This window comes from Amblyraja radiata, chromosome 24, assembly GCF_010909765.2.
Source record: "Amblyraja radiata isolate CabotCenter1 chromosome 24, sAmbRad1.1.pri, whole genome shotgun sequence".
Lineage (NCBI taxonomy): Eukaryota > Metazoa > Chordata > Chondrichthyes > Rajiformes > Rajidae > Amblyraja > Amblyraja radiata.
The window spans coordinates 17,908,870-17,935,719 of record NC_045979.1 but is presented as its reverse complement, the minus strand read 5'-3'; the positions used below and the strand labels follow the sequence as shown (position 1 = coordinate 17,935,719).

General features: G+C 43.5%; 1 protein-coding gene across 1 annotated transcript in view; it reads left to right on the top strand.

Annotated features, from left to right (window-relative positions):
• Positions 1–11,335: 11,335 nt before the first annotated feature.
• The window catches only part of hmga1 (high mobility group AT-hook 1), a 47,291-nt gene continuing 31,776 nt past the window's right edge, over positions 11,336–26,850 (top strand). The window contains exons 1-3 of the mRNA XM_033042510.1: positions 11,336–12,011; positions 12,187–12,298; positions 15,239–15,322. Of these exons, the coding sequence (XP_032898401.1) occupies positions 12,197–12,298; positions 15,239–15,322 (186 nt within the window). The 5' untranslated portion in view covers positions 11,336–12,011; positions 12,187–12,196. The remainder of the gene's footprint in view (positions 12,012–12,186; positions 12,299–15,238; positions 15,323–26,850) is intronic.

Genomic DNA, 26,850 nt, shown 5'->3' with positions numbered 1-26,850 from the left:
GTACTGACATAAAGTGCTGGAGTAACTCTGGAAAACATGGATAGGTGACGTTTCGAGTCTGGAACTTTCTTTATCCGAACCGCTGAGTTACTGCAGCACTTTGTAATTTTGTTTTAACCTTTGATCTCACTAGGAATAATTCTTGAAAGATGCACAGTAAAATGCTCTCACATAATGGAATGCTTGAGGTTATAATTTGGAAATGAAAGGGAGAACCAGTGCCACAGACCTCCAGTAAAGAACCACATAAACGGATGCCTATTAAAACTTAGTCATTCAGTGTGAAATAAGACTAATAGTACTAGCTCACTAGAGTATGCAGGAATAGCTATGAAGCTTTGAAGTTCATTTGTTGTTTTCAGATCAAGTATTATCAGCATCTTATCCGAAATGTGCATTTTAAAGTGTCTACAATTTGAATTCATGCTTAAAGATTAAAATGGCTCTGCAGTGTATTTTATTTTAAAAGGCTTGTTAGTCATTGAACATAAGTTTGACCAGCTTTTGATTCTATCTGTCCATTGATGGAAGATAATACTGCAACTTTGAAATATTTTCTTCAGTGGGGTGGCACAGCAGCAGAGTTGCTGCTTTTACAGTGGCAGAGATCCGGGTTTGATCCTGACTACGGATGCTGTCTGTACATAGTTTGTACATTCTCCCCGTGACCGTGTGAGTTTTATCGTGGTGCTCCGGTTTCCTCCCACACTCTAAAGACGTGCAGGTGTGTGGGGTCATTGGCTTCTGCAGATTGTCCCTAGTGTGTAGCATAGAACTAGGGTATGGGTGATCGCTGGTCTGCGTGGACCTGGTGGGCCGAAAGGCCAGTTTCCACTCTTTAACTCTAAACAAAACTAAACTAAATTTTAAGGGAAAAACTGAAATAGACTTCCAAATGAGAAGAACAGCATAAAAACAGATCCTCATATTCCGCTTGGGTGGTTTAAAATATTGAATTATCTAACTTTAAGTAATCTCTACAAACACAACACCCTCCTATTCCCTTTTCTCCCCCATAAATTAGATTCCATCTACATAGTAAAGAATTCTGCAACATCTAGTAGCCCAATGATGTGATGGAGAGTTGCAGAGAAAACGGAACATAAAGATCACACTGAAGAAACGTCCTGACCCCAAACGTCACCTATCCATGTTCTCGAGAGATTCTGCTTAACCTGCTGAGTTATTCCAGCACTTGGTGCTTTTTAATAGTAAACCAGCATCTGCAGTTTCTTTTAAATTTTAGTTTAGTTTATTAGTGTCACATGCACCAAGATACATAGAAACATAGAAAAAAGTGCAGGAGTAGGCCATTCGGCCCATCGAGCTAGCACCGTCATACAATATGATCATGGGTGACAATCTAAAATCAGTACCCCGGTTCCTGCTTTTTCCCCATATCCGCTGATCCCTTTAGCCCTAAGAGCTAAATCTAACTCTATCTTGAAAACATCCAGTGAATTGGCCTCCACTGCCTTCTGAGATTCACAACTCTCTGGGTGAAAAAGTTCTTCCTCATCTCAGTCCTAAATGGCCTAACCTTTATTCTTAAACTGTGACCCCTGGTTCTGGACTCCCCCAACATTGGGAACATTTTTCCTGCATCTAGACTATCCAATCCTTTAAGAATTTAAAATGTTTCAATAAGATCCCTCTCATCCTTCTAAATTACAGTTAAAAGCTTGTTTGTTGCATGCTATCCAGTCAGCGAACCGACTATACATGATTTACAATCAAGCCGTCCACAGTGTATAGATGCAGCACACTACATAAAGTTTTTCACAGTACCTCGGTACACATGACAATAATAAACTAAACTGAACAGTGTAGAAACAAAAGAACTGCAGATGCTGATTTATACCAAAGATATACACAAAGTGCTAGAGTAACTCGGCGGGTCAGGGAGCATTTCTGGAGAAAATTTTCAAGTTCAAGGAGCAGTATTAAGCCATTCGGCACATCACGTCAATTCTGCCATTCAGTCGTGGCTGATCTATCTTTCCCTCTCAAACCCGTTCTCCTGCCTTTCCCTATATCCCTGACACCCTTACTAAGCAGGAATCTGTCAATGTACGCTTTAAAAATATGCGTAATGTGTAAGAAGGAACTGCAGATGCTGGTTTAAACCGAAGATAGACACAAAAAGCTGGAGTAACTCAGCTGGACAGGCAGCATCTCTGGAGAGAAGGAACGGGTGATGTTTCAGGTCGAGACCCTTCTTCAGACTTGTTAGTGATAAGGGAAACGAGAGATATAGACGATGATGCGGAGAGATAAAGAACAATGAATGAAAGATATGCAAAAAAGTAACAATGATAAAGGAAATTGTTAACTATTTGTAGGGTAAAAATGAGAAGCTAATGCGACTTGGGTGGGGGAGTGATAGAGAGAGAGCGAATGCCGGGGCCACCTGAAGTGAGAGAAATCAATATTCATATCACTGGACTGCAAGCTGCCCAAGCGAAATATAAGATGCTGTTCCTCCAATTTGCATTTAGCTTCACTCTGACAATGGAGGAGACCAAGGACAAAAAGGTCTGCGTATGAATGGGAAGGAGAATTAAAGTGTCCGGCAACCGGGAGATCAGGTTGTTTCACGCAGGCTGTTCCGCGAAAAGAACGCCCAGTCTGCGTTTGGTCTCGCCGGTGTATAAGAGTCTACATCTTGAATAACAGATACAGTAGATGAGGTAGTCCATGCGTTCTGCATGGGTGCATGAGGTAGTACCGATGCAGTCGTCAATGTAACGGAGATTGATTTCGGGGATAGGGCCAGTGTACACCTGGAACAGGGATTGTTCAACGTATCCTACAAAGAGGCAGGCATAGCTGGGGCTGATGCGGGTGCCCATAGCTACACCTTGGACTTGGAGGAAGTGGGAGGAGACAAGGGACAAGTTGTTGAGGGTGAGGACCGGCTCCGCTAGGCAAGGTAGCGTGTTAGTCGAGGGAAATTGGATGGTTCTGCGGTCGAGGAAGGGACGGAGGGCTATTAGGCCTTTCTAGTGGGGTATGGAGGTGTAGAGTGACTGAACATCCATAGTAAAGATCAGGGAGTGGGTGCTCGGAGAGCGGAAGTCATTAAATAGACGAAGGGCATGTGAAGTATCTTGGACATAGGTCAGGAGAGATTGGACCAGGGAGGATCGGCTGAAGTCGAGGTACATGGATATCATTTCTGTGGGATAGGAGCAGGTAGAAACAATGGGTTTGCCAGGCAGTTGTGTTTGTGGATTTTGGGGAGAAGGTAAAAACGGGCTGTGCGGGGCTGGGAAACGATAAGGTTGGAGGCTGTGGCAGGCAACCGGAAGTGACAAAATCAGTAATGGTGATTGTGATTAAGGTCTGGTGCTCATCTGTGGGATCATGGTCCAAGGATAAGGGAGTAGTCACCTGGCCTCAGCCCGGTAGAGGTCAGCGGTCCAGACTACCACGGCACCTCACTTATCGGCGGGTTTGATTATAGTGTCAGGGCTGCTGCAGAGTGAGCGGAGGGCTGTACGTTCAGAGGGGGTGAGGTTGGAGTAGGAAGGGGAGTGGAAAAGTTGAGACGGTTGATGTCACGCCAACAGTTAGAAATAAAGAGGGAGGGTTGAAGGCCGTTGTGGGGAGTGCAAGAGGAGGGAGACCGGTGGAGACGGGTGGAGACGGGAGAAGGGGTCATCACTGGGTGGTGAGGACTCCTTCCCATAGAAAGGAGACATGGAGGCGACGGAAGAAAAGCTCCAAGTCGTGCGGACCCGGAACTCGTGGAGGTGGGGGCGGAGGGGGACGAAGGTGAGGCCTCTGTTGAGGACAGACCGTTCCGTATCAGAAAGGCGTTGACTTGGCGTCCACAGCCGGTTGTGGCCATTTTGGGTCGGTTCTCTTCTTCAGACTATATCTTCAGACTTCTTCAGCATATATGGCATTATGGTTCGAATGGATGAGTTGGGCCGAAAGGTCTGTTTCCGTGCTGTATAGCTCTATGACTGAGGGACTAGTGACTTGGTGAAAGACGTGCTGGCTGGCAAATGAGTATAGATCCACTGGAAAAAAAAACTGAGGCTTTAAAATAAAGCAATAAAATCAAATGGTGAAAGCTTCCAACAGCAAAAACTTGTATCAACTTTGATAAACATAATTTATCCTTTATGTCCGACACCTTAATTATGGACAGGATCTTACATGTTTTTTTGATGAAATTTTCATTGACTTGCCCAATTCTTGTATGGAATGTTATATTTGATTGTGATATCTCGTCCCTGTAGACTGTTGAATCCATTGATTTTTCAGATCAAATAAATGTCTCTAAATTATGTTCCAGTGTGAAAAATTTCCATTTCCGTCTCATTTTAATCAGATGCTTTCTTTATGATGATTTGATCCATTCTAACCCATTTGATTTACATCTAAAAATCAATTTTAAATGAAAACCTCTTCCCTCTACATCATGCCCTGGGACATCCCAATCTATTTCCAGTGCAGTTACGATTATATTGCTGGAAATGATAACACTGAATGTATACATAAGGGCGCAGAGGATTAAGGAGTAAAATAATTAAATACCAAAAGTATAATAGTATACAGGATGAGGGTAGACAAAAATTGTTGGAGAAAGTCAGTGGGTGAGGCAGTATCTATGGAGAGAAGGAATAGGCGACAGTCTGAAGAAGGGACTCGAACCGAAACGTCGCTTATTCCTTCTCTCCATAGATGCTGCCTCGCCCACTGAGTTTATCCAGCATTTTTTATCTACCTTAGATTTTTCCAGCATCTGCAGTTCTTTCTTAAATGTAGTATACGGGATGTTTTTTTAAACCAATATGTAGGAGAAGCGACTCGAGGACAGGCCATTCCTAGACTGGGTATTGTGTAATGAGGAAGGATTAGTTAGCGATCTTATTGTGCAAAGCCTCTTGGGCAACAGTGACCATAATATGGTGGAATTCTGCATTAGGATGGAGTGACACGGTTAGTTCAGAGACTAGAGTCTGAACTTAAAGAATGGAGACGTTGAAGGTATGAGACGGGAATTGGTTAGGATAGACTGGCAAATTATACTTAAAGGGTTGACGGTGGAGATGCAATGACAAAGATTTAATGACCGCATGGATGAACTCCAAAATCGTTCATCTCTCTCTGGCGAAAAAATAAAACGGGGAAGGCAGCTAACGTGGGAAATTAAGGATAGTGTTAAATCCAAGTAAAAGGCATAACAAATGGCCAGAGGAAGCTGCAAACCGGAGGACTGGGAGAAATTTATAACTCAACAGAGGAGGACAAAGGGGGGGGGGGGGGGGGGGGGGGGGGGAGAAGAGCATGAAAGAAAGCTTGCGGGGGATATAAAAACTGATTCTTTAGAAAAAAAAGCTTCATTAAATATATAAAAAGGAAAAGATTAGTGAAGACAAATGTAGGTCCCTTACAGTCAGAGACAGGTGAATTTAAAATGGGAAACAAAGAAATGGCAGAACAGCTAAACAAGTACTTTGGTTCTGTCTTCACTAAGGAAGACACAAACAATCTCCCAGAAATACTAGGGGACCGAGGATCTAGTGGGAGGGAGGAACTGAAGGGAATCCACATTAGTCAGGAAATGGTGTTAGGTAAACTGTTGGGACTGAAGGCAGATAAATCCCCAGGGCCTGATGGTCTGCATCCCAGAGTACTCGAGGAGGTGGCCCTAGAAATCGTGGATGCATTTGTGATCATTTTCCAATGTTCTATAGACTATGGATCAGTTCCTGTGGACTGGAGGGTAGCCAATGTAACCCAGAAAGGGGGGAGAGGGAAAACGGGGAATTATAGACCAGTTAGCCTTACATCGGTAGTGGGGAATACTTGAGTCGATTGTGAAAGATGTTTTAGCAATGCTTTTGGAAAAAAGTCAGCATGGATTTATGAAGGGGAAATCATGCTTGACTATTCTTCTGGAATTGTTTGAGTCCGCGCCGACCATCGACCACCTATTCACACTAGTTCTATGATATCCCACTTTTGTATCCATTCCCTAGACACTAGGTTCAATTTACAGAGACCAATTAACCTACAAACTGCACGTCCTCGGGATGTGGGAGGAAACCGGAGCAGCCAGACGAAACCCGCAGTCACAGGGAGATCATGCAAACGCCATCCAGACAGCGCCCAAGGTCGGGATTGAACCAGCAGGGTCTCTAGCGCTGTGAGGCAGCAGCTCCACCAGAATATAACATCCCGTAGTCTAGAAAGCATATGATTTCCCCCAGGCTGAATACAAAGATTAATAACGACTTCTGCATTACGACTCCTTTGGTTTTAATTGTTTACAAATGTTCAGCTGTCTGCTGTGGTTTGAATGTATTTTGCATAGTTACTTGTTTACAGAAACATTTAATGCTGCGAAGTAGTTTCCTGTTCTCTGTGCAAGCCTGTAATATGGTATTCAATGTTCTTGACTTTTCCCTTCCGTCCCCAAATATTTTACATTATTTTGAAATAAAGACATTTGGAAGGACAGTTTTGTGACAGGACATACTAGATTGTCCTTAATTCAAAAAGAAAATAATATCAAAAGTTAAAATTCTTATGCTTTTCATTTAGTATTGGAACATTACCAGTAGAGATATGACTCAATTGTCTAACCACCTTTCCGGTATAAACAAGACAGTAGACAAGTACAGTTTAAACAGAAAAGTACCGAACAATTTGCATGAAGTGTGCACTATAATAGTTGTTGTTTTATTTGAAGGGGGGAGGGGTGGTGCATATGTAGAGTTGCTGCAGTACATTGCCAGAGACCCAGGTTTGATCCTGACCATGGGGGTTGTCTGCACTGAGTTTGTACGTTCTCCCCGCGACTTGTGTGGGTTTTCTCCGGGTGCTCTGGTTTCCTCCCACACTTCAAAGACGTGAAGTCTTTGTAGGTCAATTGGCTTTGATAAAAATTGTAAATTGGCCCCAGTATATTTACGATAGTGCTAGTGTACGTGAATTGCTGGTCGAAGTGGACAAGGTGGGCTGAAGGGCCTGTTTCCGGACTGTATCTCAACGTTAAACGAAGCTAAGCTAAGAAAGAATTGAGTGGTTTGTTTTGCTACAGCAATACTTCACAGAAATCAGTCACAGCTGAACTCGGCTGGCTGGAACACAGCCTGTCAGCATGCACTCTCATAGGGAGTCAACTTTTACCTTTCTCTTTTCATCTTGAGTGTTCCTTTAAAATAGGTTCCATTAATACCAAATAATACCATGGACAGCGGCTTTCTGCAATAGTAAACTTCTCTGAAACCTTTTAACTATTTCATGCTAAGAACAATTTAATCCAGAGTCTATCTTAACAAGGGGATTCTAGCACGGAGAAACAAAAATAAAAAATAAAATAATATATATATTATAATACTTTGGACTGTTTTTTCCCCCTTGTAAACGCCGTCAAAAATATGGCGAGTGTGCATTTGTTGTTGTGCAAAAGAATTACACTGTGCTGTGCATACGTGACAATAAAGAACCATTGACTGCCTTAATTTGAGGTGGGTTTTTGGGCTCATGTGCAAGAAAGTTGAGTATAGTAGATGCTGTTTGCATTGAACTGTTTTGCTGTCAGTTTCATGAAAATGGCGCAGTGTTAGAGCTGCTGCCTCACTGCGCCAGAGACCCAGGTTTGATCCTGACCTCGACTGCTGTCTGTGTGGAGTTTGCTCTTCCTCCCTGTGGCCACATGGGTTTCCAACGGGTGCTCGGGTTTCCCACATCCCAAAGACTTGCAGGTGTGCGGGTTAATTGGCCTCTGTAAATTGCCCCCAGTGTGTAGGGAGTGGATATCATAGAACCAGTGTGCGTGTGATCGCTGGTCAGCTGGGACTCGGTGGTCCGAAAGGCCTATTTCCATGCTGTATCTCTAAACTAAACTAAACTGGTATTTTGCTACCTACCTCACCAGTAAGAACTATTAAATTGCGTGAAAGCTGTAGAAGGCTAATCTGGTCTGAAGAAGGGTCCTAGCCCAAAATGTCATTCCCTCCCCAGATGCTGCCTGCTCTGCAGAGTTCCTCCAACACTTTATCTATTTTTTCCTCCAACACTTTGTTTTTTTTGCTCAAGATTCTAGAATCTGCAGTTTCATGTGTCTCCTTGTCATTACAAGTCCTAGTTACCTTTTTCACATCTATTAACTGATGGCTATTTCAATTGTTACTGCAACTGCTTAATGAAAGGAGTCTCATTCCTCCAGGTATTGATTGGCATTGGTCATTTTAAAATGATTTAGCCTTGGATAGACACAAAGTGCTGGAGTATCTCGGCGGGTCAGGCAGCATCTCTGGAGATAAGGAATAGGTGATGTTTTGGGTCGAAACTTTTCTTCAGACTGGAAGAAGGAAGGCGATGGCTGGAGGCCCTGCAGCAGCGTAGGACTCGCCTGGAACGGGCGAATCCGTTAACAACTAGTGCAGACTGGACTTTGAAAATGGCACCAAAATTGGCACCTCTTGCATGCGGCTCAGTAGACTATTTCTGTGCTAATTGATAATCGGGGATGTGCTTGGGTATGGCAATACTGTACTGGACTGTTTTTGTAAGAAAATAATTTCACTGTGTGCTCGGAATAGTTCCATTATGTTCTGATGCCTACTATGTTCTGTTGTGCTGAAGCAAAGCAAGAGTTTCATTGTCCTATCAGGGACACATGACAATAAACTCTCTTGAATCTTGAATCTTGATGTGTCTTGCCTATGATGTCAAGAACCTCTGAACTGTAAAATAAACTACTACAAACTATTACAGTTAAAAGACATTTGGGCAGATATATGGATAGGAAGGGTTTAAAGGGATCAGAGCCAAAGGCAGGCAAATGAGACCAGCCCAAGATGCCAACGTTTTTTTTATATATGTGGTTCTGATGGTACCTGTAGGAACCTAAATGTCTGAGGAATAACAAAAATTCTGAGGAAGGGTCCCAATCCAAAACATCACCTATCCATGTTCTCCAGAGATGCTGCCTGAAAGAGGATGAGGAAGAATTTCTTTAATCAGAGAGTGGTGAATCATTGCCACAGAAGGATGTGGAGACCGTCAATTGATATTTTTTTAAGGCAGAGATTGATAAATTCTTGATCAGTACGAGGGTCAGGGAATATGGGGAGAAAGCAGGAGAATGAGGTTGAGATGGAAAGAGAGATCAAGCATGATGGAACGGCAGAGTATATATTTGATGGGCCGAATGGTCGAATTCTGCTCCTATAATTCATGAACTTATGCCTGATCGACCGAATTACTCCAGCACTGCATCTATCTGTGGCTCTGAAGGGCTTGTTTACATGCTATACAGTTCTTAGACTGAAATATCTAGTTTGCAAGGCAAGAATCATCAATATATTGTTTAAAACCATGACTTTCAAAATAATGTTTTCAATAACAACATCTTAAATAATTCAAGACGCAGATGCTTTTATCTTGTGCAACACAAAGGGCTGGAGTAACTCTGTGGGTCAGGCAGCATCAATGGTGGGAGTGGACAGGTGACATTTCGGGTCAGGTTCCTTCTTCAGACTGACCATTCCCTCGACAGATGCTGAGGGGTCCTCTAGCACTTTGTGCTTTGTTAAACTATTCAAGCCTTATTTACTGCATCTGTTTGAAGATCATATCTTGAGTTTCTCAAAATTAGCCATTTTTATAGCAGAAATCAGTCTGAAGAAGCATTCTGATCCGAAACATTGCTGATCCATGTTCTCCCGAGACGCTGCCTTACCTGCTGAGTTCCTCCAGCACTTTGTATAATTTCTTTTAGCATTTTTATAAATGTTTGGTGTATTAACAATGTGTAGGCAGGAACTGCAGATGCTGGTTTAATCTAAAGTTAGACACAAAAAGCTGGAGTAACTCAGCGGGACAGGCAGTATCTCTGGAGAGATTCTGAAAAAGGGTCTCGACCTGAAATGTCACCCATTCCTTCTCTCCAGAGATGCCGCCTGTCCCGATGAGTTACTCCAGCTTTTTGTGTCTATCGTCCGCATCAACAATATCTGGACTTCAAGAATGGGACATTTCAAATAAAAAGCTTCACATACTGGTTCCAGAAATTTCACCCAAAGTGAAGTCACAATCTTGGCAAGGTGGCGCTCATTTAATCAGTGATTGTTCTTCAGTGTAAGGGTAGAAATCAAGAGTCAAGAGAGATAGCGACCCAAAATGTCACCCATTCCTTCTCTCCAGTTACTCCAGCATTTTCTGTTTATCTTCAGTGTAAACCAGCATATGCAGTTCCTTCCTATGAGTTTGTCATATGTACTGACAATGGAACAATGAAAGTCTTACTTGCAGCAGCAGCATAATAGGCTTGTAAACAAAATACATATCGACAATATACAATAAACAAAACAATCAATACATCAGTAACCCCAAAGTGCATCAGTTAGTGTTGTGTAGTGTTAAAGAGCCAAATGTTATTGGGAAGAAGCTGTTCTTGAACCTGGATGTCACGGATTTCAGACTCCTGTACCTTCTTCCCGATAGCGGGAATAAAATGAGTGTGTGGCCAGGGTGGTGTGGGTCCTTGAAGATGCTGATTGTCTTTTTGAGGCAGCGACTCCAGTAGATCCCTTCAATGGGGGATGTTGGAACTCTTCGAACTGGATTCTCTGTGAGGGAGGGCGGGGAGGAGTGAGGAAGAGCGGAGAGTGAGGGAGCGCACAGAAGAGTGAGGGAGAGCGGGGAGTGAGCGGGGAAGATTGGAGTGTGAGGAAGGGCGGGTGGGAGTGAGGAAGAGCGGGAAGGAGTGAGGGAGTGCAGAGATGAGTGAGGGAGAGCGGGGAGGAGTGAGGGAGAGCGGGGAGGAGTGAGGGAGAGCGGGGAGGAGGGAGGGAGAGCGGGGAGGAGTGAGGGAGAGCGGGGAGGAGTGAGGGAGAGCGGGGAGGAGTGAGGGAGAGCGGGGAGGAGTGAGGGAGAGCGGGGAGGAGTGAGGAGCTATGCGGGGAGGAATGATGGGAGAGCGGGGGAGAGTGAGTGAGAGGGAGAGTGCGGGGGGAAAGGAGTGAGGGAGTGAGGGAGAAGCGAGGAGAGAGGGGAGGGAAGGCGGAGGGAGGGAGAGAGAGCGGGGAGGAGGAGGTGAGGAGGGGGGAGGAGATGAGGCGGAGGAAGCGAGGGCGGGAAGTGGGGGGAGAGGTGGAGGAGAGTTGAGGGAGAGCGGGGAGGATGAGGGAGAGCGGGAGGTGGAGAGCGGGGAGTAGTGAGGGAGGCGGGGAGGAGTGAGGGAGAGCGGGGGAGAGGGAGACGGGGAGGGTGGAGAGCGGAGGATGAGGAGAGGGGGGAGAGGGGGGGGGGGGAGCAGTGAGGGAGAGAAGGGGATGAAAGTAAGGGGGTGCAGAGAGCAGCGAGGGACCGCGGGGAGGAAGCAACCAGAGAGGGAGAGCGGGCAGAACAGTGGGGATCGAGGGAGCGTGTTCGACTGCGATGAGAGTTCGACTGTAGCGGCCGCGGCGAGGTTGCAGAACCACCAGTCCCGGGCCATGTGTGCGGGTGCAAACCTCTGAGCGCCGGCGCGGCTCGGCTCGGCTCGGCTCGGGAACTGCTGCAGGGTGTTGTACCTATTGATAATTCGTGCAAAAAGAAAAGTCCCCCCCCCATTGCAAACAAGAATATTTGAGCGGGTAGATCATGCCTTTGGAGGATTCTGTTTAATGACCTGCTGGGTCAGACCCAATCAGGACTTGCTTTGCTGCTATGCAACTCAAACCAAGCTGTGCAAACTGCTTTGATATTGCAATAGGCTCTATTTAAAGTATTATTTTTTTAACATAAAAATACCATCACTGTGCAAAGCATTGCCCGCTTTTGGATCTGAGCCAAGAGAGTGTGTGTTTTTTTTTCATTTTCATTCTGTTTCCTTTCACTCGCCGTATTAGACGAGCGTGATCATCATTCAGGGAACGAACAGAGACCAGGAACAGGCCTACTGTGTGTGTTATATGTGGGCTATATATCTGTACCAGCTTTGCTTTATTTTGATCAAGGAGGAGCAGAGATTACCATTGCACGTTGAGCGTTGCATACCCGTGAGTGTTTTCTTATTGCAATCTGCCTTTTTTTTTAAAATGCAAGCCTTAATTTGCATCGGTTGTACCGAAATGTTTACTGTGGGAAGTTTCAATTTCTCTTTGCTGCATTGGAGCAATTTTTGATTTGCCTCTGGTCATTTTGTTTTTGAACGTGTTACTTATTTTTTTGCAGGAAAATAACTATGAGTGACACAGGTGCAAAATCCAGCCAGCCTTTAGCAGTAAAACAAGAGAAGGATGTAACGCCAAAGAGGGGACGCGGTAGACCAAGGAAGCAACCCCAAGTATGAAATGTATATTCTTCAAATTCATTTTACATAGAACAGAATTTTGCGTATTCGCTTTACATTTTTGGCCGGGCGAGTGAACACAAGTGTAAATGCATTTTAGGTGAACATTTTTCATATTTACATTATTCTTACTTTTATTTCTTACCGACCATAGAACGCCTTTTGCTACCAAAATAGAAATTCAACGCGTTATTTTTGAAAAAAATATTTTGCAATATTTTAAATAGTATCTCCGGATTACTTGCACCCCCATTGCAGTTTTAAATCTCTTTTAAGTGCAAAACGCAGCAGCCGGTTTTGGAGTAATGCAAATCGATTTGAAAAACTAGTGCGAATTACGCAGCACCCCGGCTGTAAACAAGCTGTTGTACTTTTCTCCTCTGCTGGATTTTATTCGCACGACCTTCGAAGTGCATTTGAGGGAATGCAAGGGAATTGCTGTGGATTTATTATTTTGCAGCAGGTTGCGTTGGCCGTGAGCGGGATTTCTGCCTCTGAATGTTGCTTGCTACAACGCTGCTTCTTTCAGCACCAGCGCTGACTGCAGCCCTTTAAACCAGCCTGGAGCGGCGGCCCCGCCCCCTTCCACATGTCCCGCCCCCTTTCCCCTCCGCTGACGTACGTGGCTGGCTGCGCTGCCAATCATCCGGGAAGCCTCCCACATGTTCGAACATAGAACACGCCTGTACAGGCCTTTCGGCCCATCCTACCCATTCTGGCCAAGATGTAATTCATTAGTACGGGTGTCAGGGGTTATGGGGGAAAGGCAGGAGAATAGGGTTGAGAGGAAAAGATGGATCAGCCATAATTGAATGACGGGATGGACTTGATGGGCCGAATGGCCTAATTCTGCTCCTGTAACTGATGAACTTAACTTATGCCCCATCTACACCCGTCCCACCTGCCCCCGTTTGGCCCATATCCCTCAAAACATGCAAGTGCCCAAATGTATTTTAAATGTGGGGCGGTGTTGTGGCGCAGCAGCAGAGTTGCCGCCTTAGAGCGCCAGAGACTCGGGTTCGATCCTGACTAAGGGTGCTGTCTGTGTGGAGTTTTTATGTTCTCCCTGTGACTGCGTGGGTTTCCTCCGGGTCATCTGGTCATGTGACAGCTACAGCAATGTTAGACTGATACAGGATTGTGATGGTGTTGCCTAATTCTAGATAACTGCTCCCTGTTATTTAGTGTAATACAAATCCTATTTTAGGTTTAGGCTTATTATTGTCATGTGTGCCAAGGCATGGTGAAAAGCTTTGTTTTGCATGTTATCCAATCAGATAACACTAAGCATAAATCCAATCAAGTTGAACTCAAGTACAATGGTGTGGCACGATGGCGCAGTGGTAGAGTTGCTGCCTCACAGTGCCAGTGACCCGGGTTTGATCATGACTATGGGTGCGGCCTGTACAGAGTTTGGATATTCTCCACGTGACCATGTACATTTCCCCTATTGCTCCAGTTTTCTCCCACACTCCAAAGATATACAGATTTGTATGTCAATTGGCTTTGGTAAAAATTGTAAATTGTCCCTAGTGTACGGGGCTAGTATACACGTGGTCGGCGTGGACTAGGTGGGCCGAAGGGCCTGTTTCTGTGCTGTATCCCTCAGTCTTAAAAAAAAAGGTAGAACAAAGGGAAAGATACAGAGAAAGGGAGCATAATATAGTTCTCAGCATTGTAGTTTACCAGTACCAGAAACAAAGTTCAATGTCCACAATGGGGTAGAAGTGAATTAGGACCATTCAGAAGCCTGCTAACAGAGAGGAAGGAGCTGTTCCTGTCTAGTGGTGTGTACTTTCAAGCTTCTGTGCAATGGGAGCAGGGAGAAGAAGGGATGACCAGGGTGGAACAAGTCCCCATTGAGTCTCAAGTTGTAAGTGGGGATGCAATCCCACAGGAAGTTTTTCTCTCTACAGTTTTGTCCCTGTGGGGGAATTCTGATTGTGTTGTAGGCATAAGAGATATTGTTGACACAAGGAACTGCAGATGCTGGAATCTTGAGCAAAACAGAAAGTTGTGGAGAAACCCAGCTGGTCAAGCAGCATTTGTGGAGGGAATGGACAGGTGACATTTTGGGTCAGGACTCTTCTTCAGATGAATGTATTGGGGGGGGAGGGAAGCTGAAACAAAGAGGTGAGAGCAGGATAAAGCCTGGAAAATGAAAGGTGGATGCAGGTGAAGGACGTTTGATTGGGAGCTGGGTGGAGTAAATGACAATGGCTAGAGATGAAATGGAGACAAAAGGGTATCAGATAAGGGATGAGAGGCGCAAAATGTAAAGCCAGAGGGAGGCAGAGAGAAAACATTGCTGTTTTAATTACGGTAACTAGAAATGAATGTTACACGGTTCGATAACATATCAATAGAAGATATTGCCTTGTCAGTTTCCAAAGCAAATCCCTTAAGTAGCCCCCTTGTGTGAACTGGCATTGATTTATGTTCTTTCACATACATTCCGTAGCCATGCATTTTTATTCTGTATCTCAACTTTTTTGGTAGTGATTTGTGAAATTGGTGAGATTGGTATTTCCGTTTGTTTCCTTGGCACAAACTGCTGTAACGCAGGGGTACGCTGTTCTGGGAAATACCAAAAGCGTGGATGAGTTTAGAACTTCTACTTTTACTTTAGACAGGATGCAAATGACAAAAAAATTACGGGTACCAACATGAAGCAAATGGTTTGATTTACCTTAACTGTGCCAGTCATTCCTATTAAAGTCCCTCGGAATATCCTTGATCGGACTTTGCTGGCTTTACCTTGCACTAAACATTATTCCCGTATCATGTATCTATTGACTAAATGGCTCGATTGTAATCATGTATTGTCTTCTGGATAGCGCGCAGCAAAAGCTTTTCACTGGACCTCGGTACACGTGATAATAAACTGAACTAAGTACTAAGACTAATTAAAATCCTTTCTTCTTCTTCTTAAAGGAGCCAACAGGCGAACCTATTCCAAAGCGACCTCGAGGTAGACCAAGAGGAAGTAAAAATAAGGTTTCTTCTAAGTCTAGCAGAGTAAGTACATGCATTTGTAAAGTTATCAAGTCTCATTAAAATGTTCATATTTGCAATTTGATGGCATTTGTAAATCCTTTCTCCGTAGATTTGAGGGGAATTTGGCTGGTTAAACCAATTTTCAATCACAAAGCTTTCATAGACATATGCTATGATTTGATCTTTCAGAGATGTTCCAAGGATGTGCACATATTCCTAATTAAAGAGAAGGACAGGTAAAGTTCCGGGTCAGGACCCTTCTTCAGATTGAAGAAGGGTGCTGACCTGAAACGTCACCCGTCCTTTTTCTCCAGAGATGCTGCCTGACCCATTGAGATACTTCAGCACTTTGTGTCTATCTTTGGTCTAAACGAGCAGTTCTTTGTTTCTACATTCTACTCAATTATTATTATTTCGGTTTAGGTTTGGGTTTAGATTTAACATTGTTAAGTGTACCAAAGTATAGTAAAAAGCATTGTAACACAAAAAAGCTGGAGAAACTCAGCGGGTGCAGCAGCATCTATGGAGCGAAGGAAAAAGGCAACATTTCGGGCCAAAACCCTTCTTCAGACTGAGGTAAAAAGCATTGTTTAGTTTATTTTAGTTTCAAGATACAGCGTGGAAACAGGCCCTTTGGCCCACCAGATTCAATGCCACACAATTGATCACCTGTGGACTAGTTCTATCCTACACACTCGGGGCAATTTACAGAAGGCAATTCAACTACAGACCTGCATGTCTTTGGAATGTGGGGGGAAACCGGAGCATCCAGTGAAAACACATGTGGTCACAGGAAAAACGTAATAACTCTGCACAGATAGCACCCGTAGTCAGGATCGAAACCAGGTCTCTGGTGCTGTGGGGCAGCAGTGCTACCAGCTGCGCCACCCAACTGATGTTCTGCATGCTATCGAATCCGATAATACTATACATAAATACATTTTATGCATATTTTATAATATTATTTATACATAAATTCATTCTGTGCGGGTGTATGGTGTATTAATTTCCAGCGGATGACATTGCTGATGTTATAAAGATATACGTGTTTACGTCTTGTTATGGCGTTTATTAATATCGAGTTGAAGATTTCATTTAACACTGATTAATACATGGAACAGTTGGTTGTACAGCAGAAGGTTCGGCAGATTGTGTATCAGTCTGAACTATTACTTGTTTTTCATTTTGCCTCACTGCCAATCTCCACTCCCTTACGGTTGAGTAAAAATTGAACATTTCTATTGGGCTTGTGTGGAAGAGGTATTCCCTTAAGACTAGAGACAGTGTTACCTAGTGCTATGGTCAGTATGCTTCAGTAAACAATTAATACTGTTATTTTGTTTCTGTTATGATGAAATGCTTTTAATTCATGAAACTCATGACCTTCTTATAATTACATATTCTTCAGTATTGTTTAAGTCATATTATGCACAGGAGGCGTGGGAAAGTGGTGCCTATTACTGTGTTGGAAGCCAAATTAAAACACAAAGTGCTGGAGGAACTCAGCAAGTCAGGCAACGTCCTTAGACTTTAGAGAAACCGCGTGGAAACAGGCCCTTCGGCCCACCGAGTGCACTAACCAGCTATCACCCCGTACATTAGGACTGTGCTTCACACTAGAGATAATGTACAATTTTTATGGGTCAATTAACCTACAAACATGTAGATCTTTGGAAAGTGGGACGAAATCAGAGCACTCGGAGAAAATTCACGCGGTCACAGGGAGAACGCACAAACTACATAGTGGCAGTACCCATAGTCAGGATCGAATCCTGGTCTTTGGCGATGTAAGGCAGCAGTTCTACCGCTGTGCCACTGTGCAGTGGATAGGTGACATTTGGGTTAGGATCTTCTTCAAAGTCTGAAGAAGGGTCCTGACCCAAAACATTGTCCGTCCATTCCCTCCCCAGATGTCACCTGATCTGCTGAGTTCCTCCACCATTTTAGTTTTGTTCAAGATTACAGCATCTGCAGATCTTTGTGTCTCCATTCCTCAAACAGAATTGTTTTTTTCTGGTCAAATTGCATCATAATTATTTATTTCACATTTCTACTTACTGAAGTCTTGGTGAGCATACTTGATGTTATGATTAAATTAAAAATATATAAATTGATGAGTATCCTGGCATTTAGACATGTGCTGGATTGAATGTGATGAAGTGGAACATGTGGCAGTCATTGGAAAATGGATAATTACCGGAAGAAGCAAGAGCTGAGTAATGGGGTTATCTTAAAATCTATCTTTGGCTGGTATGCCTTTAGTCGTCGTCTTCCCCCCCCCCCCCCCCCCCCCCCCCCCCCCCCCGGGCAGGTGGGACTAGTGTCATGTTGGCCAGTGTGGGCAAGTTAGGCCGAAAGGCCTGTTTCCACGCTCTATGACACTATGATTTGACGCATCACAGGCACATAGACTTGGACAACATACAAATTTTTTTTTACCAGTCAATGAAAATAAAATAATGTGCAGAACATTGAGTTGGCATTGCACGTCTCTGTACAAATTATAGTAACTGGAATAGAAACCTTGTTAAATATGATTAAACAATGGTTTTTAAACCATTTGTTCTGACTCATTGCTACCGTTCATATTCAAATTAGTTGTAAGATATTTTTTGCTACTAACACTGAAATGTTATAATTCTATTAATTATTTGCATCTTGCAATTTAATTCATTTTTTTTCCATGACTTGAAAGGTTCAAAGGAAACTTACTTCTCTACCTCCTGTGTAGGAAAAATAGATACAAGTGCTTTCAAATGTAGTGCCGGCCAAAGCGTCCAGTGAAGAGATGAATATATTTTAGATGAAACTAGAATTTCTCGCCTTCTGCATTTTCAGATATTGATGCATCTGAAGTGCATTTCTAGAATTTTATTTTGGTTCAAAATATTTGTTAAATGCAAAAACAATATGCAGGGGGGGAGAATGGTGTCCGTTATTGTCTATTGTAGTCAGGGACGGGCCCGGTACTCACGCCGCTTTCGTGCTGCTTGCTCTCTCCATTCCCGCAACCAGAAGCTCCCGCCACGTGGCGCCAGCGCGTTGGGTAACTTGCAGAAGCGAGGTTTGGGTGGGGGGGGGGGGGGGGGGGGGGTGCAACAGGGACCTGAGTGCTATAACCAAACTCTGCTATATAGAGATCCGTTATTACAAGGGTTGACTGTATACATTAGAAACAGACTAAACTTCATACAATGTAAAACACATTGCTGGAGTAACTCAGCGGGTCAGGCAGCATCTATGAAGGACATGGATAGGCAATGTTTCGGGTTGGGACCCTTCTTCAAACTGATAGGTGATATTTTGTGTTGCGTTGAGACCCTTCTTCTTAAACTTCATACAATACCTTTGTTGGCATCTGACCAAAACAAAGCATTTTATGGATGGTATAGGTGCCATACAAATAAAAACATTTATTTCAGTAGTCTTCAAGTAAAGAAGCCTGGTGCTTATCTTAATTACCTGGCAACGATTTAGAACGAGCTTGTACGTGAATAGTTGTGCTGTTGTGCCTGGCATGATTTATTAAAATACTGGCGCACAGTATAACTAACACAAACCCCATATTTAATACAGCTTTGGATGGAAGTCATAATCTGTTATTAACATTCAGCTTTGATCATCACAGTAGTACTTGGGGAGAATGGATTCAGTCAACATAATCACAGAGGAAAAATGTAAATATGGTCTTCCATAAATCAATGTAAAATGAGTAATTTGGTTGATGATATAATGCTATACAGATTGTAGTTTGCTGAAATGTAACCATTTATGAAATGTAACCATACAGCAGAGAAACTGACCCAATTCGTCCCTGCCGACCAAGATGTCCCATCTAAGCTAATCCCATATGGCCCATACCCCTCTAAACCTTTCCTAAGCATGTATCTTTCCAAGTGTCTTTTAAACATTATTATGGTACCTACCTCAACCACCTCCTCTAGCAGCTTGTTCCATATACCCATCACCCTCTGTGTGGAAAAAGTTGCTCCTCAGGTTCGTATTAAATCTTGTGCATCTCACCTTAAACCTATCCTCTTGTTTTTGATTCCCCTACTCTGGGTAAAAGACGCTGAGCATGCATCCTTTGTATTCCTTTCAAACCACAATCCATATAGCATCCATCCTTCGACAAAAGACTCTGTGCTGTCACCCTTTCTATTCCCCTCATGAATTTATACATAATTTCCTTTCAATGATTGCATTCTATTACAGCTGTTCCCCAAATACAGTGTAAAACTTATGAATGATTTAAGTAATGTCGGCCTTGAAAATGCTTCATTGTTTTCTAGTGAAAGGATTAATTTCCTCAAATGAAATCTGATTCCGTTGTAAAACTGCAGCACATCAAAAATGTTCTCCTTGGACATTGCCTTATGCTATTACGCGTATGCCTGTGAAATATTTACAGGACTAGACACGTGCACATGAGTAGACAAGTGAGAATTAATTAAATAGGATAGTCAATCAGTCTGATGATAAAAGGACTTGTTCTATTTTAAATGATGTCCATTTAGAACACCTTTCCATAGCAAAAAAGAACACAAAGTGCTGGGGTAATTCAGCAGGTCAGGCAGCATCGCTGGAGAATATGGATAGGTGAAGTTTCGGCTTGGAACTCTTCTTCAGTCGGAAGTCTGAAGAAGGGTCCCGACCTGACACATCGCCAATCGATGTTCCCCAGAGATGCTGCCGGACCTGCTGAGCTACTCCAGAACTTGCGTCCTTTTAAAAAAAGTTGTAACTGCCTTTAAATACCTTTAAATAGCACTTGCATGTTTTGCATGCTATCCAGTCTGATCAGATAATACTATACATAAATATAATCAAGTCAAACTCAGGTACAGTAGATAGAGCAAAGGGGAAAATACCGAGGTCAGAAGCTTGATAACACAGAGGAAGAAGCCGTTCCTGAGTCTGATGGTGCACGGTTTCAAGCTTTTGTACCTTCTGCTGGCTGGGAGCAGGTTAAAGAAGGAATGACCAGGATGGGACAAGTCTTTAATTCTGTTGGCAGGTTTTCCGAGGCTTATAATATTTGTAGATATGTTTTTTAAACTTTTGGTCAGAGAGATGCTCATCAATCATGTAAGAATGAATATTTTTTTATACCACTGCCCACCTACATAAAGTAAATTATAACTCAAATGCCTTGTGTAGGCGCACATCCTGCATGGAACAAAGATTGCCCACTGAGCAGCTTAATTCATGCTGTTTGTCATTCTATTGCTCATTGAAATAAAAGGAGCATTGGATTAAATATTATGAATAAAGAATTCAAAGTAATATTCATTCATTGATTTCCAGCCAGGAGAGGAAGTATGAATTCTCTTTGGCAAAGAGATTTTTTTTTATGGCTCCTGTGGAATCTCACCAAAACAAGCCGCGATACACACTTCAGATCCCATTAATGTTCGTTTCCTTGCACCTTCAGAGGCAACTGGACATTGTGGTTTATGCCATAAAACATTTGCATGTTGAACTGAAGTAACTTTAAATTTAACTTTAGCTTTAAATATGGGTGGCACGGTGGCAGAGTGGTGGAGTTCCTGTCTCACAGCGCCAGGGACCCAGGTTCGATCTTGACTGAGGGTGCTGTCTGTATGGAGTCTTTACGTTCTGCCTGTGACCGTGTGGGTTTTCTCTGGGTGCTCTGGTTTCCTCCCACACTCCAAACGACATATAGGTTTGTAGGCTAATTGGCTTCGGTAATTTGTAAAAATTTGTAATTTGTCCCTAGTGTGTAGGTGCTAGTGCTAGTGTCGGGGGTGATCGCCGGTCCCCACTGACTCGATGGGCCGAAGTGCCTGTTTCCACGCTGTATCTCTAAAGTCTAACTTTGATTTTGTCAATTTAATACAACTTGCAGGCCACGCACAAACTGGAGCAACACCTTATTTTCTGCTTCCCCTCTATGGCTACCGCCCTCTATGTATCTACCGCCTTCCCCGGTGCACAACCATTCCCACTATCTCCCACCCCCCCGGTGACCCTTCTCCCTTCCCTGCCTTCTCCCATAACCGAGGGATCGGTTATTTCCCTTCATTTCCATCATTTCCCTTTTTGAATTTAATTGAAAGACGCAGCATGGAAACAATCCCTTCAGCCCAGTGAGTCCAAGCCAACTATTAATTACCTGTTCACGCTAGTTCCATGTTATCCCACTTTGCCATCCACTCCCAACACATTAGAGGCAATTTATAGAGGCCAGTTAACTTGCAAATTTGCATGCTTTTGGGATGTGGGAAGAAACCAGAGCACCTGGAGACTATGTGAAAAGGTTACCCCTCAGGTTCTTATTCAGGGATCTCACTGAACTTTTTTTCTCTGTTTCCAGACGGGCAACATAGGCAGCTTTTTAGGTTGCCAAATGACAGTTTAGGTGGTCATTTATGACAGCTTGCATGACACGTGCGATAATGTGCTCGGTCGAAGTGCGTAGATACCAGTCGGAATTATGCTCAATGAAGCATTCACATATTATTTCTGCTTCTAATATAGTCACAAACTAAACATATTCACCAATCAAGACATGATATATACCACAATGACATGCAGCAAAATTATAATACAGTATATACAGTATCTCAACTCTTTTTACATGTTGCAATGAATGCAATTTCTATTATTTCTTTCCACTTCCAAACAAAAATGTGGCTGGATTATTCAGCGTATGATCAACCTCGGTGAGACCAAGCGCAGGCTTGGCGATCGCTTCGTACAACACCCCCACTCAGTTTGCAATAACCAACCTGATCTCCCGGTGGCCCAGCACTTCAACTCCCCCTCCCATTCCGAATCCGACCTTTCTGTCCTGGGCCTCCTCCATGGCCAGAGTGAGGCCCACCGTAAATTGGAGGAGGAGCACCTCATATTTCGCTTGGGCAGTTTACACCCCAGTGGTATGAACATTTCTCCTCCCCTTCCCAGCTCTCCCTCAGCCCACTGTCTCCGCCTCTTCCTTTCTTCTTCCCGCCCCCCCCCCCCCCCCCACCCTCACATCAGTCGGAAGAAAGATCTCGACTCGAAATGTTGCCTATTTCCGTCGCTCCATAGATGCTGCCTCATCCGCTGAGCTTCTCCGGCATTTTTGTCTACCCATTCACACAAGTTCTGTTAGTCCATTTTCCTCACCCACTCCCTACACATTAGGGGCAATTTTACGGAGACAAGTTAACCTACAAAGCCAATGCGTCTTTGGGATGTGGGAGGAAACCCACACTCTTGCAGGGAGAATGTGCAAATTCTACACGGACAGTGCCCGAGGACAGGATCGAACACAGATCTCTGGCATGTGGGGCAGCAAGCCCACAAGCTGTACCACTATATTTTGTTTTCCAACACACAAAAAATTATACGTTGATAACTTTGGTTCCTGGCACCCCAAGCCGCTGGGGGTTCTCCCGACGCCGGAGCACCATCACCCGGCGAGAACATCGGGCGCCGTGGCGGCGACTGTGGAGGCCTCATTAGGCCCGACTCTGGGTGGACAAGAGGATGGGGACTGGACTTTGTGCCTTCCCCCACAGTGGGAACCACTGTGGGGGGATGTTTTTGTGTTTTGGTGTTGAACTTCTTTTTGAATGCAATGTTGTATTTTTATTAGTGTGCTGCAAGGACATCTGAATTTCCCCTGAATAAGGGGATTAATAAAGTCTAATCTAATCTAATCTAATCTAAAAAAAAAGAAACTATCCATTTTCAGTTTTAAATCTCCAAGTGACGCTATGTCCCCCTTTACAGCTACTGTATGTTTTAATTAAGTTCAAGACTATGGGTCGGTACATTGGCCATAAAGTTGCTGCCTAAAAGTGCCAGAGACCCGGAATTGATCCTGAATATGGGTGCTGTCTGTATGGAGTTTGCTCCTTTTCCCTTTGATCGCATGGGTTTTCTCCGGGTTCTCTTGTTTCCTTCCACATTCCAAAGGTGTGCAGGAATCTTTTTCAGACCCAACCCAAAACGTAATATTTTCCTTTTGTCCAGAGATTTGGCTGACCTGTTGAGTTACTCCAGCTTTTTGTGTCTATCTTCAGTTTAAACCAGCATCTGCGGTTCCTTCATACACACACGTTACTATACGATAGAACTTGTGTGTGTGTGTGGATATATATATTACACACACAGACACACACACACACACACACACACACACACACACACACACACACACAGTTATATATGTTCATATAGTTGTATATTCATATATAAATATACACTGTTTTGTTTTCTCGTTTATAACATTGCTTACAGAATACTATGTTTACATAGTCTGTTGTGCTGCTGCAAGTAAGTTCTAACTGGGACGTGAGAGAATAAAACACTCTTGACTTGTGTGGGATAGAACTAGTGTACCGAACGGTGGTCGGCGTGAACTCGGTGGGCCAAAGGGCCTGTTTCCACACTGTATCTTTAAATTAAACTAAAAACATTAAAACCAGAGGAAATCTAAAAAAGGGTCTCTATCCGAAACGTCACCCAATTTCTTCCATCCAGAGATGCTGGCGGCTCCATGGAGTTCCCCCGCACAATTAAAGCATGGAATAGTCTTCACCCTACCATAGTTACCCAACCAGACTCGACAAAATTTAAGGTAGCTCTTTTTTCCCAAGAACCCTTTTTTTGCTTGTTCAAGTCAAGAGTCAAGAGAGTTTTATTGTCATGTGTCCCAGATAGGACAATGAAATTCTTGCTTGTTGCAGCACAACAGAATATGTAAACATAATACAGAACAGGAGATAAAAGTTGAATGTGTCTATATACCATAGACTATATATACAGACAATAAGTAAACAGATAGCACAACAAGAAAGAGAAATGATATGCAAATAGAAACCCCATTCGCCAAGACAGATATTTATAAGAACTCATTCTTTGTAAGAACCTTAAGGGAATGGAATAAACTAGACAACAATATAGTCAAATCACTTTCACTGGACAGTTTTAGGGGGGCACTAACAGCGCGTTACTGTGCACAATACATCCAAGTTGGCGAAATGCAGAGTACTGCCCTGGCGACTACAAATTCAGAAGGTTCAGAAGATATAGTGCAATAGGCTGTTATTTTTCAGAGTTTGGAGTTTGGTGGTGGAGGGTTCACTCCAGTTTAAATTCCATTTGGAATATTTTTGGAGGACCAGGAAACCAAGAAGCAAGAGTTACTCCAGGGAATTACTCCAGCTTCAGGGAGTGATTCTGCGTTGGTTTTCAGCAGTCACGACAGCAATGGCGGCCAGATCTCCCACAATGCAAAGGGAGGGAGAAAGTGCCCGGCGCTGACCTGTTGCCGTGGCAGTGCGCTTGTGCAGGGTGGCTGATGATATGCTGGCCGTGGTTGTGCGCATGTGCAGGGGGAGGATGTGCAGGCCCGTGGCAGTGCACATGTGCAAGGCGGCCGGTCGTGCCGGCGGATGCAGAGAGCGGAGTCCCGGCGGCCCGGACACGGATACAGATGGTGGGCGGAGACGGAGAGTGACAGAGAGAGAGATAAAGAGGTGGGCCCGCTCAGAGTTGAACGATAGGTGTCCCGGGTGCTTGCCAAGCCGGGCAAAATGGCACGGGTTTTAGGTTGCCCGGCGGGACTTTAGGTTGCCATTGGCACCCGGCCAACCGTTAATTTCGAGCCCGGCTATTAAACCTTTCCCCTCTCACCTTAAACCTATGTCCTCTTCTAGATTCTCCAACTCTGGATACAATACTCTGTGCAATCAACCTATTTATTTCCCTTATTATTCTATACACCTCTCTAAGATCACCCTTCATCCTCCTGTGCTCCAAATGATATAGTCCTAGCCTGCCCAATTTCTCCATTTGTGCTTAGGCCCTGTGTCCTGGCAACATCCTCGTAAATTTTCTTTGCGCTCTCTCCAGCTTAACAACATCCTTCTTCTAGCAGGGTGTCCAAAACTGAACACAATAATTCAAATGTAGTGTCGCCAACATCTCGTACAGCTGCAACATAACGTCCCAATTTTCTATACTGGTTGTAGTAATTCAGAAAGAGCTTAAGAGCATTTGCCTCCTCATCAACTGACATCAATTGTTGAAGACTTTTGATTGAAATTGATCATTGAATAAATCTTTTGGAAGAAATGCAAATAATTAACAGTAGTTAAGTGCTTTTTTTTTGCAATGCAGTTATAGGTCTTTACAACCCCACACACACACACAGCTGAAATAATGAGTCATTGGATGTTTCCCAGGGAATGTTGCAATGTTTCCAGCAACTTCCTCTCGTTTGCAGTTAATTCATTCCAACTTACATACCTGATAATGTGAAAGCACTATGATCCAATTTGCAAAGTAGAATTTGTGGCTACATTACTTCAAAACCTTTTTTTTAACAGAAAGGTAACTCTGATTACACTCTGATTAAAACTCTTTTAATTGTTTTGCCTTATCCATTTCTCTGGGTCCAAAAGACACTACCATAAATTTTGTTTTTAAATTCTATGTCCGTCAATCCTGATTACAATCATAAATACTTTAAGCAAGAACAAGGGCAGAACAGTGGCCCGCAGATAGAGCCACTGCCTCACAACGCTAGAGACCCTGGTTCAATCCTGACCTCGGGTGCAGTCTGTGTGGAGTTTGCACGTTCTCCCTGACCCCATGTGGGTTTCCTCCAGCTGCTCCGGTTTCCTCCCACTTGCCAAAGACATGCATGTTTGTAGATTTATTGGCCTCTAAATTGCTTCTAATGCATAGAGAGTGAATGCAAAAGTAGGATGACAGAGATCGATGCGTGATCGATGGTCCGCGTGGACCCGGTGGGCCGATGGGCCTGTTTCTTTACTGTGTCTCTCAACTAAAATAAAACTAATTTTAGTTTAAAAAAAATCACCAGTAATTAATCGCACAAGGGTAAATCCTGTCTTTTATATGGAAATCACATTATTTAAGTACTTCAAATATATTTTTACCTTTAACAATCTTTCCTATCTAATTGTAAGCCAACAATCATTTCATTTGACATGATGGTCAACATCAGTTGGAATAGAAACATAGAAAATAGGTGCAGGAGTAGGCCATTCGGCCCTTTGAGCCTGCACCGCCATTCAATATGATCATGGCTGATCATCCAACTCAGTATCCTGTACCTGCCTTCTCTCCATACCCCCTGATCCCTTTAGCCACAAGGGCCACATCTAACTCCCTCTTAAATATAGCCAATGAACTGGCCTCAACTACATTCTGTGGCAGAGAATTCCAGAGATTCACCACTCTCTATGTAAAAAATGTTTTTCTCATCTCAGTCCTAAAAGATTTCCTCTTTATCCTTAAACTGTGACCCCTTGTTCTGGATCCTTAAACTGTGACCCCTTGTTCTGGATCCTTTAACTGTGACCCCTTGTTCTGGAATATATGTACCTGTCTGTTTTTTCCGTTCCCGATGACTATTTGCAGAATATTGTGTATATATAGTGGTCAAAGGAAGATCCCAGCAGAGTGGTTTTAAAGGAGAAATACCCTTGAGGCAGTAACCTTTATTTTGCAGTACCTTGTGTAAAGTAAAACACAAAATGCTGGAGGAATTTAGTTGGTCAGAT